This window comes from Canis lupus, chromosome 19 (assembly GCF_048164855.1).
Source record: "Canis lupus baileyi chromosome 19, mCanLup2.hap1, whole genome shotgun sequence".
NCBI classification, from domain to species: Eukaryota; Metazoa; Chordata; class Mammalia; order Carnivora; family Canidae; genus Canis; species Canis lupus.
This window is the reverse complement of record NC_132856.1, coordinates 42,613,327-42,626,102: the sequence shown is the minus strand read 5'-3', so window position 1 is coordinate 42,626,102 and position 12,776 is coordinate 42,613,327. Positions and strand designations below refer to the sequence as shown.

At 38.2% G+C, this 12,776-nt stretch overlaps 1 protein-coding gene across 36 annotated transcripts in view; it reads right to left on the bottom strand.

Moving 5' to 3' along the window:
* Positions 1–12,776, bottom strand: part of MAP4 (microtubule associated protein 4) — a 204,522-nt gene that overhangs the window by 108,807 nt on the left and 82,939 nt on the right. For all 36 annotated transcript variants that reach the window (XM_072786384.1, XM_072786386.1, XM_072786369.1 and 33 more), the window contains one exon: positions 5,860–5,925. In XM_072786384.1, the coding sequence (XP_072642485.1) occupies positions 5,860–5,925 (66 nt within the window). The remainder of the gene's footprint in view (positions 1–5,859; positions 5,926–12,776) is intronic.

Here is a 12,776-nt window from a genome sequence, read left to right as displayed (position 1 = left end):
AAATTCTTGTGCTTTAAACCTAAGAAGAGATTGTGTTAAGCCCTCTTAATAAAAGAAAACCTAAGATGGTGTCTGGCTGGCTCAGTTGGTGGAGCATGTGACTCAATCCTGGGGTGGTAGGTGAAGAGATTACTTAAAAACAAAATCTTAAAAAAAAAAAAAAAAAAAAAAAGGAGAAAAAGGAGCGGTACCTGGTGACTCAGTCAGTTAAATGTCCGCCTTTGGCTCAAATCATGATCCCAGAGTCCTGGAATTGAGCCTGCAGCTCCTTGCTCAGCAGAGAGTCTGCTCTTCCCTCTCCCTCCCCCTGCTCGTTCTCTCTCTGACTCACTCTCTTTATAATATAATATAATATAATATAATATAATATAATATAATATAATATAATATAATACAAAATAAAATAAAATGGAAATCTAAGAACACTAAATTGAGCTTTATTAACAAAAAAAAAAAAAAAAATGTCTGCCAAGAGGCGCCTAGGTGGCTCAGTCGGTTGGGTGCCTGTCCTTGGCTCAGGCCATGATCCTGGGGGTCCTGGGATTGAGCATCGTGTCAGGCTCCCTGTTCAGTGGGGAGCCTGCTTCCCCCTCTCTCCCTCTGCAGCTCCCTCTGTAGCTCCCCCTGCCTGTGATTGCTTGCACACATGCGCACTCTCTCTCTCTCTCTCTCTCTCAAATAAATAATCTCAAAAAAGAGAAATGTCGGCGAAGCTAAAAAAGATGTTTATACCACGCAAATTACCTTAGGCATAGAATTTTTCAATGTCTTAATTCAGCAACATACTGCATTTGCAAATCTACCTACTGCAAAGAAACACTAACCCAGAATGGATAGGGAGTTGGGCATTCTGTTGAATTCTTCCCAGTTGCAGCATACTAGAGATCATCAAATAATAAAGTTACAAACCTAAAATGTCATTGAATTTAACATTTTCAATTGATAATTCAGAAGCTATTTTAGGAAGACTGTGAACATGAATTTTAACTAACCATACATGTATCAGAAGGCATCTAACAATAATTGATATGCCATGAAACTCTTGAGTTAACCACATATTGCTGGTCTGCCAACTGTTTTTCTCATCAAATGCTATACAATATCAGTCATTTGGGCTTCTTAAGTCTTACAAATTCTGGATAAAAAGGAGGTACTCTGAGAATCAAAAAGTGACAACACGGTCAAAATGAAAATGCCTGGCAAAAAGTAAAAAGCCCACACAGTTATGAAATTATTACGAATGCGATCAGAAGCTTAGTTAGACTGAGAACTCATTTCTCAAGAGTCTTTATTTGCCAAACTCATGTCTTATTCACATCATACTTCAATAATTAAGACTCCAACCAAAATCCAGTCTGTTAGGTGTTAATGTAAGATGTTTATTAGTGAAATTTATTTAGCACAATGATCACATTAAAATGTCCCAATATACAAACTGTTGAAATCTAAAGTCACAAAATATATAAACTCAGGTACACGAATGAGATTATATAAAATATTATTTGTAAACAAAGTTCTACATCTTCAACATTGGGCCGAAAAAGGAAAAAAAAAAAGAGAGAGAGAGAAAGATTACATATAAAAAACATTATATTTCAATAGAACAACCCTGACAGATCTGGCAACCTCACACTTGGGTGTGACCACAATGGGGCAACACAGCATTTCCTTACAGAACTGGCTGCTTCATACAAAGCTATCTGTGAAACAAAATGAAACATCCAAGGAGAAAGAGAGCTAACAAGATATACCACATTTCAGCTGGCTAGTAGTAGAAAATTTCAATTCCATTAAAAAAAAAAACACATATAATGGGGGGAAAAAGTCAAACAAAAACAGCAAAATGGAAATAAAGATGGAATAAATCAAGGAGATGGAATGTGAGTGTGTCCCTTGACCACTGCCAGATTAGAGCTGCACCCAGGCTTCTCCAAACACCTGTCACTTAGACAAGCTGTAGAGACTAATTAGAAGTGATAGAAAAATGTCATCCATGATCCTTAAAAAGTTAGCATTACCAGTTTTGAAAAGTTCCCTAGCTAAAAAACCAAAACCAAATCAAACAAACACAAAGAGAACCAAAAAACATACTGAACAACTGCACCACAAAGGGAAAATGCCACATTTTATTTGATGGGTGCTCTCCTATGGTACGAGTTTTCTTTCATATTTTATCAAATGCTTAGAAGGTAAGCATCAGCATTTCTCTCTAAAATGTGCCTCCTTTAAGTGTCTTTTCTCCACTAACTCACAGAAGTCATTACAGGGATCAGTTTGAACTACCATAATAGTCTGATTTTTCCAGCTCAAATGCAATTCTGTGTCAAGAGAATCTAAAATAATGTACATCTCAAAATCTTCCTCAGAACATCCTGCCAATTATTTATTTTAATTTGAAACAATCAATAAGTTGGTGATTATGATAACCTCCATAATCAGTAAGAGGACAGAAAATTAAAGAGTATTTCACATTCTGAATCTTAAACCAGAACTCCTCTAAGAGTTCAAAACATGGCCCAGGTTTTATATTCTATTTCTAAAAATCCAATCAAAGCTTATTATCTGAAAAGTTCCGCAGTACTTTTCCCAAATGGCTCTTCTAGGTTTTCTAGCTATTAGTGTGGGAAAATGAGACATAAGAGTAAGAAAGTCCCATTGGGACAATCTTCAGAATACACTGAGTATAAATGCTAATATACATGGTAAAAGTCTTCACATGTGGTCCACCAATCCCACTGGCATGCTGGCTGCCCCAGAGGTCAAAGGGATACCAGACATTATCTGAACAGAGTTCGAGTTCAATCTGATAACTATTTATTTCCTTAGAAAACTGATACGCTGGTTGTGGTTCTTCAGTGTACTGTGATGTATTTTCAGTCCCATGTTTTTACAGAAAAAGTTGTTTTCTTTCTGTATCAATATCCCAGTAGCCTAACAATACAGGGTTGCATTTTCTTTAACTTCTCAATTCTTGTTTTGATAGCTCATGACCATGTTATGAAAGTAACTTTAATTATAAGATTTCATACACAACAAAAGGTGATCAGATTTTCAAGAGAATCTAAGCCTCGAGACAAATAAACCATAATTTCGTCATAGAAACAATTCCAGCCCAACTTACAAATAACAAAAGATTGTTTAATTTGAGGAAATGCTTTTCAATGTTCAATCAGAGCTACTCTAAATTGGAAAACTTTAAATTAAAATAGCTATCATTATTCAGATTTTTAGTAAGGTGGAGAGAAACACCTGAAAGATTACCCTTCCCTAAAAGCAAGCTCATAGAGGGGGAGAGAAGGGAGAGGGAGAGGAAAGGGAGGGTCAGCTGCAGTACTGGTGGACTCAATCCCTTTATGAAAGCACATGTTCTCTTTTGGTGTTACGAGATCCTGATTCATTTTGAAGATCTGAAAACCAAATGGAAAAGGCCAACTCAAAATATTTAAAGAAAAGAAAAACATGAGATTGAATTAAATGATGAAATGAGTTTTAAAAGAGAACACGAAACAAAAGACCTTAAGATGACCTTTATAAAATCCTAAAATTTAAAAAAAGAATTCATCTTGTACTTTGTGCTAACAAAGGGAAAGGAGGTTCCATCAAGCCCTGCAGAGCACAAGAAGAAGCAGGTGGTTTGCTCAGGCATCAGCAGAAATAGGCCCCGGAGAACTACCCTCAGCTTCTTTTACACCGTGTCCAGGAAGGAAAAGCAAAGCTCTGCAAAATGCTGAAGGTTTTAGAAGTGTAACGGTGCTTAGGAAAGATCACTGGCCTGGTGTTGCAGCAGCCCCAGTGTGGAGAGACACGCTAGGCTTCTAGGAGGAGAAAAATAGAAAGGGAGGAAGAAGTAGGAAGAGGAAGGAAAGGGCAGAAAAGCACAGGTCATTAGTAAACAGCAAGTTCAACATGGCAAGATGCTCATAAACCCTTTATAGCTATCAGTGGAGAGCTGGTCTGCAATTAGGACTAGAGACAAAATCCTGAACAAAACAGCAATGGGAATTTTCAAATGGTACTGGGCTACGTGCTCTGCTTTAGTAATGGCCAAATTAGAATAAGGTCACAACATGCTCCAGAAACATGCACTCTCAGTCCCCCTCCCTGTTCCTTCCCCACCCCGTGAAGCATGCAGATTTTCAAGCTGTCAAATGCAGAATGCACACATCTTCCCAAGTATGCAAACTACAGTCTAACTGCTGCCATAATGTCACTGGGCAGTTCATAAATATCTGAGTTCTTTTTTGTCACCAGGGAACTAAAAGTCTGAAAACAGTAAGGGCCAGGCTGCATGTTTTTCCAGTTCTTTTTTTTTCCCCCCTATGCTATTAGGAGTTGGGATGGGAAGCAACCGATACACAGAGTTTGTGCCTCTTCTGGTCATACTTGACATCTTGCTAGAGACAAAATATATTCTAACTTTGATAGCTATTTCCTTTCTGGGTGCAAATGGCACCAGCTCTTTCAACTGGCTCATCCAATCAACCTGCTCCAAGCCTTTCTTTTCCTTGGCATGCCCTCCTGGTTGAAGAATGCTGAACTTAACTCATTTTTTTTAAAAGTTCACATTCAAGCTTCTCCTTTAATCACCAGGATATTTCCATACATGCTTCCTTAAAACTGTATTACACAGATGACTTGGCTTTCGAAGCAAGCACAGAAACAGTCAATAATATAGCAAAGATGATCAAGGAAATAAAAAATTTCAGTTCACAAAACTGGAAGATAAAGTGGCACTTCTGGTTATTTTTATTTTTACCTTTCAAAGTAAAGAGTTTCTAAGTTATGAGCTGCTAATAAGGATGTCAATGTCACTGGGTAAAAACTACATTTGACACAAATGGAAAACAGCCATCTGTAAATCTATGGTACAAAGATATATACAACATTTCCAAAGGTCAGAGAATAAAGGATAAATCCTGGATTAATTGCTGTTGCTAACAGAAGGATCTCTGGAAGCCTTAAAAACCAAGAAATTGTATGGCGGCTCAAGAAAAGTCTTCTCCAGGCTGAGGCATGCATACAAGAGAAACACTGACACAACCCATATCTAGTGCTTGCCTCCAATGCAGGAATGCCAACCAAATGTTATACCCCAGTTAAGAGCACACAATGTGGCAAAGAACAATTTACTTGACCATTACATGTCTTTTCATTTGGGTCAACAGTGTCAACCTGATCACAACTGCAAAGTAAGTGCAGTTACTCACAAAAATACAACCTGACTCTCCTACCAGCTACCTAAGAGAAGATTTGCATAATACATTCCTATGAACCCTGCTACTGCTTCGAGAATTCTGCTCAATACAGACACATTGTAGGTCGGGGGCTGGTGCTAGTTATGAGGTGGGAAGCCACAGGACCTCAGTATTAGCTGATGGGAGTATCAAAGCCCTAGTTCATGGGCTAGGAGTTAGACACCGATTTCAAAAGTAACAGTTAAACAGGGGAAAAAATGAAAAGAAAAAGACTGAAGAATTTTAATTTGCGGCTCACAGGTTTCCTAACATCAAGCCATAGAAAGTAAGCTAAGTGCACTGTATAAAAGAGCTGTAGTGGCCAAAGGTCTCCAATATAACATATTTTGATGATGATTAGTCTGTATCTTATTATAAGCGTATTTTTAAGATTGATCCAGCTCTTGTGGATCAAACTACAACCAATAGTCAAGAAAAGTCCAAGGAAATTCACTCTTCTTTTCTGCTGTTGGAGATGTTATATGGCAGATGGCCCTGGATTTGTATACATCCAGCAAGAACAATAATACCTTCAGAAATAATTCTTGTGACAAGAATTCAATCCTCATAGGAGCTCATCAAGGTGTTTACTGTGACTGTTTAGGGAATGCTGGGATCCACTTACCTGCAGTATCATTGCCTTCTATTCCATGATCACCGTTGGCTAGCCCTGTTGGTTTCGATGGAGCACCTGCAACAACCACAAAGGATAATTACTCAAGGTGACAGACAGCGACAGGAAACACAGATTCGACGCTATCTAACCAGGTAGAATTCTGTCACTCTTCACAGCAGGAACTTAAAGCAGATAAAAATCTGTCTAAAAGTTAAAGACTCAATAAAAGAAAACCAGAAAAACAGAACAGAACAAAGTCATTCAACTTTATGATACTCAAACTCTACTCTATAGAACCATCCTTCTCAATAAGAATGCTGAAATCTTTTCTGTTCTATAAACTGTCAAAGATTACCATTTATATTCCATAAAACCATTATGAAGCACCACAGGTTCTGTATATGTGATTCAAATCCAATGCTACAAGGGCACAGGGCCATTTAAAACAACTCTCATGGGCAGCCCGGGTGGCTTGGTGGTTTAGCGCCGCCTTCAGCCCAGGGCATGATCCTGGAGACCTGGGATCAAGTCCCACATCGGGTTCCCTGCATGGAGCCTGCTTCTCCCTCTGCCTGTGTCTCTGCCTCTCTCTCTCTCCCCTCTCTGTGTTTCTCATGAATAAATAAATAAAATCTTTTAAAAAATAAAAATAAAAAATAAATAAAAATAAAACAACTCTCATGGGACACCTAGGTGGCTCAGCGGTTAAGTGTCAGCTGTCAGCTCAGAGCGTGATCCTGGAGACCCGGGATCGAGTCCCACGTCGGGCTCCCTGCATGGAGCCTGCTTCTCCCTCTGCCTGTGTCTTTGCCTCTCTCTGTGGGTCTTTCATGAATGAATAAAATCTTAAATAAATAGATAGATAGATAGATAACAACTCTCACATAAAAAGTCCAGGGAGGGCATCATCATTGCTTCTGAGGGCGAGAATTACATGGTCACCAGTATCACTTCTGGAAGTAGAGAACAGTTTTTGGTTTTGTTCTTTAATATTAGTTATTCTAATAGAATACAGTTGTGCCTCATTCCCTAATAACTGAAGATGTTAAAAGCATCTCTACATGTGTTTTGCCATCCTTTTCTTTAGTGAACTGGTCAAATTTTTTGATCATTTTCATTTGGGTTGTTTTCCTCTTAATTGAGTGTTGAGGATTCCTTATATATTCTGAATACCAACCCTTTATCAGATGAATTCTACAAATATTTCCTCTCAGCTTGTAACTTGGATTTTCAATCTTTTTTTTTAAAGATTTTATTTAAAAAATAAATAAATAAATAAAGATTTTATTTATTTATTCATGAAAGATATAGAGACAGGCAGAGACACAGGTAGAGGGAGAAGCAGGCCCCCTGTGGGGAGCCCAATGGGGAACTCAATCCAGGACCCCAAGATCATGACCTGAGCCAAAGACAGATGCTCAGCCACTGAGCCACCCAGACGCTCCGGATTTTCATTTTCTTAACTTTATCTTTTGCAGAGCAAAAGTTTAAATTTTGATGAACTCTGGTTTTTCACTTTTCCCTAATGCCTTCTTAGGCTTTCAGTGAGGTATCTAAGAAATCTTTCTCTAGAGGCTCCTGGGTGGCTCAGTCGGCTGGGTGACCAACTCTTGGTTTCAGCTCAGATCTTGATCTCAAGGTTGTGAGTTCTAGCCCCACAGTGACTCCATGCTGAGCGTGGAGCCTACTTAAAACTCTAAAAAACTTTGCAGTGCCTGGGTGGCTCAGTCAGTTAAGCATCTGCCTTCAGCTCAGATCATGATCCCAGAGTCCTGGGATCGAGCCCTTCATCAGGCTCCCTGCTCTGCTTCCCCCTCTCCCTCGACTTACTGTTCCCCTTGCTTGTACTCTCTCTCTCTGTGTCAAATAAATAAAATCTTTAAAAAATAATATATTAAACATTTTTAAAATATTATTTATTTATTAGAGATATATATATAGAGAGAGAGAAGCAGGCTCCATGCTGGGAGCCTGACATGGGACTCGATCCCAGGTCTCCAGGATCACACCCTGGGCTGATGGCGGCGCTAAACCGCTAAGCCACTGGGGCTGCCCTAAAAAATTTTCGATAAAAAATTTTTAAAAGAAATCTTCAGGGGATCGCTGGATGGCTCAGCAGTTTAGCGCCTGCCTTTGGGCCAGGGCATGATCCTGTAGTCCTGGGATCAAGTACCGCGTCAGGCTCCTGGAGTGGAGCCTGCTTCTCCCTCTGCCTGTGTCTCTGCCCCTCTCTCTTTTTCTCTATCATGAATGAATAGATAAAATCTTTAAAAAAAGAAATCTTTGTCCAACCCAAGGTCATAGGATTTTTCTATGTTTTCCTCTAGAACTCTTAAGCTTTCAAATTTAGATCTCATACTGAGGCCTGTGATACATGATAAATTTTGTATATGATGTTAGATATGGTCTACATTTTGTTTTGTTTTGTTTGAAGATTTTATTTATTTATTCATGAGAGACACAGAGAGGGAGAGGCAGAAATATAGGCTGAGGGAGAAGCAGGCTCCATGCAGGAAGTCCAATGTGGGATTCCATCCCAGAACTCCGGGATCACACCCTGAGCCAAAGGTAGACACTCAGGCTGAGCCACCCAGGCATCCCTAGATTTTGTATTTTTGCATATGGACATCTAATCATTCCTGTATCATTTGTTGAAAAGGCTATCCTTATTCCACTTAATTGCCTTTGCATCTTTGTTGAAAAATCAACATCCATCCATATTACGTGTGGATCTATTTCTGGACTCTCTCTTCTATTCCACTGGCCTATAAATCTCTTCATTTTTCCAGTACTATACCATCTTGATAAATGAATCTGTACAGTCTTTAAAAGAAGTCATGTAAGTCCTCTAAGTGTTTTCCAAAATTGTTCTGGTTATTGTGGTTCTTTTGCTCTTCTATATCCTGAATGAAATTGCACTGACTATACAGATTAATATAAAGATGTACAACCTTTTCTCAAAGGCTCTAACATTTCAGCGACCTGTCTGGTTCTGCAATCAACTTGCCAACCCAAGAGTTTCCCATGAGTCATTCTCAAGAAGCTAACAGGAGATATTTTTCATTAAGACAAATAAAAATCTAGAATGTATGCTACAAAAATATAAAATGCAAGATTTTACTTTGAAAAACAAGAAACTACACTCTCCATCCTTCTGACTCCCACATATCCAAGGCAGAAATTTTTCACATAAACTCATTGAAAAGATCTTTCATTCTGTTATCTCAGATAACAGAGAAATAACTACAGAGAACATCCTAAAGAACAAGGGCAGCCCGAAAAGAGAATACGAATTAACTGGAAGAAAAAGGAAATCAAGGACTGAAAGACAACAGACTTTTTTTTATTAAATACCCATTATGAACAAGGCACCATGCTGGGGCCTCATGTACCATGTTTTACTTACCCAGAGAGATACTAAACGTTCTAGCCCATATTTATGCCAAATATGGGATAGAACATGCTTGGCATAAATTTCCTTTTACTCCCACAAAATAAACTTCTAAAATTTATTCTTTCTAGCTCAAGAAAGAATACATATTTTTAAAATCTGCCTCATTTTAAAATGCAGATTGTAAAATAATAAAATAAGATGTAGATTACAGGAAAATGCAAATCACAAAAAATATCATCTTCTGGTCATGAGAGTGATAAAATCTTTGTAAACTTAATAAAAGTCACTGTTGGCAATAGTGTAAGAAAACAGTTAATCTCCTATACCACTAGAGGAATATAAATTGGAACATCCGTTTTGAGACAATTTGGCAGTCTATCAAATTTTGAAATATTTAACTTGACAATCCATTTTAGGTATGTAGTTCAGAGAAAGACATAAAAGTACACAAAAATGTATGTTAATGAGATGTTTATTATGGCATTGTTTAAAAAGTAACAAATACCGACAGATTCTCTAAATTGTGAAATAATATGTAACTTTAAAAGAAATGAAGTAGCTTTTCATGTACTGAAATGGGAAGATGCCAGGACATAGTTAGAAAAAAATAAAAGCAAATATGGCATAATACCCTTATAAAACACACAAACACACAACACATGCATACACACACACACACACACACACACACACACACACACACACAATAACAGGAAAACTATTACCAAAAAAGTATGGCATCACATTCAAAGAGAATAAATATCACTCAGGGAGACAATGTTGATATAACAAATAGGAGACTTTTTAAAAAATTACCTCATTTCCCTCAGAAGGATAAAAGAAAACATCACACATCCATGAAATGAGAACAAGCCCCTAAACAAAGTGAATTATCTAATGACTGAGTAAAATCCTTTTCCAGGTTAGACAGTTTCCAATTCGTTGCTCTCATCAAAATTGAAATAGGTCATAATATAGTTGTCTTCTGATAGGACACTGAAAATAATTTCTAATACTGACTTATAGAATTCTTAACATGCAACTCAAAAGAATGGAGGATATTGCCATAATAAGACTTCCATTCCCACATACTTAACTATGTGAATAAACGTTTTTGTCTATTAAGTCTATTAAAACAATAGGAATGGGGTGCCTGGGTGGCTCCGTTAAGCATCCAACTCTTGATTTCAGCTCAGGTCATGACCTGAAGGTTCTGGGTTTGAACCCCACATCAAGCTCCGCACTCAGAGCAAATCTGTTTGAGATTTTCTCTTCTCTCTGCCCCCGCCCCCATTTGCACGCACACTCTTTCTCTAAATAAGCATTTAAAAAAAAAAAAAAAGGCAATAGGATTGAAAGCCTGGGTGGTTCTCAGCGGTTGGGCATCTGCCTTCAGCTCAGAGCATGATCCCGGATCCGAGAATCAAGTCCCATATGGGACTCCCTGAGAGGAGCCTGCTTCTCCCCCTATCTGTGTCTCTGCCTCTCTCTGTCTCTCATGAATATATAATTTTTTTTAAAAAGGTAATAAGAAATTACTAAATCTTCTTTCATCCTAGTAAAAAATAATGATCCAAAGATTCATGATCTGAGAAAAATATTAGTCCTCATCATTAAGAAAAACATTTTTTTTTAAAAAAAGAATTTTTTTTAAAATTTATGATAGTCACACACACAGAGAGAGAGAGAGAGAGAGAGAGAGGCAGAGACACAGGCAGAGGGAGAAGCAGGCTCCACGCACCGGGAGCCCGACGTGGGACTCAATCCCGGGTCTCCAGGATCACGCCCTGGGCCAAAGGCAGGCACCAAACCACTGCGCCACCCAGGGATCCCCAAGAAAATAATTTCCAATCAAATTCAACTTTATATGGTAATGATTTACCAAAAGTTGTAATATGTGATCAACTGTATACCACTAGTAACTATGATAATAACTCTTCTTCTTGATCAAGTTAATATTAAAAGCCTTATGGTTACAGGAACTTTTTCTTTTCTTTTCGGTTACAGGGACTTTTTAAATTAAACTTTAAGCTTACACACATACTTTGTTACAAAAACATAGTAACAATCAAGAAAAAAAAACTTTCAAGTATAAAAATGTATTGCACAAGATAAAAGTCTATGACAGACCCAGACTAGAAATAAGAGCTCAAGAAATCAAAAGAAGGATTTACATTTCCAATGATAAAGAACAGTTTGTTCATGCATTTTTAAAATAGATGATGAGGAGAATCAAAATGCTATATATTTAGAAGCATTTGGATACACTGAAAAGAGTGGTGTAACTTATTTTTATATGGCAAAAGTAAAACATTCTGAAAATGACATGCTTTACAACTACCACCTTTGGCCAAAGCTTTAAATATCATCAACCTCCCGGTTGGTATCTCCAGCCCAGAACCGTCCTCTGAACTCCAAACTCCTATCAAGCTGCCTACTGCTCTTCTCAACTTGAGAATCTTCTATGCTGTCATGTAATTCATACTTGACAATTCCTGAAATTACCAGAATTTCTTATATTCCCCTCAAAAGCTACTCTTTCTAGAGCCTTCCCAATTTTAAATATGGCAATCTCTTCCTTTCAGTTGCTCATGCTAAAACCTTAGGGCCATCCAGGATTCATGCTCCAAAATGTACAAGGAGCAGTTTGGATGGTATGGCATGGGCTACTGCAGGACAGGAGGGGGTTCAAGACAGAACAAGAGGAAAAGAACTGGACAGGTAGTAGAGGCATCTTTTTCAAAGGAACAGGAAAAAAAGTAGTAAATGAGCTAGACAGCCAATTGAGACAGGATTTTTTTATTTAAGGAAAAATTACAGTATGTTTGGTGCTGATGAATAACCCGGCTGAAACAACACAACTGATGAGAGAGAGAAGAGATAACTGCTGTAGCAGCACCCTGAGTGACAGCACAGTTCACCTGTAACAAGTGTTAAGAGCAGAGTAAAGAGCACAGGAGAAGGTAGATATGTAGAAGACGTAGCAGGGATACCATGCAAGGATTTTTCTTCTGACTGAGTCTATTGGTTCTTTGTTGTAAAAGTCTTTGGCTGAGAATATGAACAGGAGAACAAGTGCTGGAGGTTGGAACAGAAAGAAGATGTGAAAGAGTTATCTAGGAAAGTGGAAAACTTCACAAATTCATATGAATTCATAGGAGACTGCTCAGGTTCAAAGTTCAAGTTTTTAATTTTTTTTTAAAATTTTTTTTATTTTTTTTTAATTTTTTAAAATTTATTTATGATAGTCACAGAGATAGAGAGAGAGGCAGAGACACAGGCAGAGGGAGAAGCAGGCTCCATGCACCGGGAGCCCGACGTGGGACTCGATCCCGGGTCTCCAGGATCGCGCCCTGGGCCAAAGGCAGGCGCCAAACCGCTGCGCCACCCAGGGATCCCTCAAAGTTCAAGTTTTTAAACAAATGAAGTAAGACTGTCATTTACATTTCTTGAAAACAGTACTTACATGTCTAATAATTTAGCCTTGTGAGTTAAGTGAATCTTTGGTTTTGAAAAACAGCATCGGTAGGAC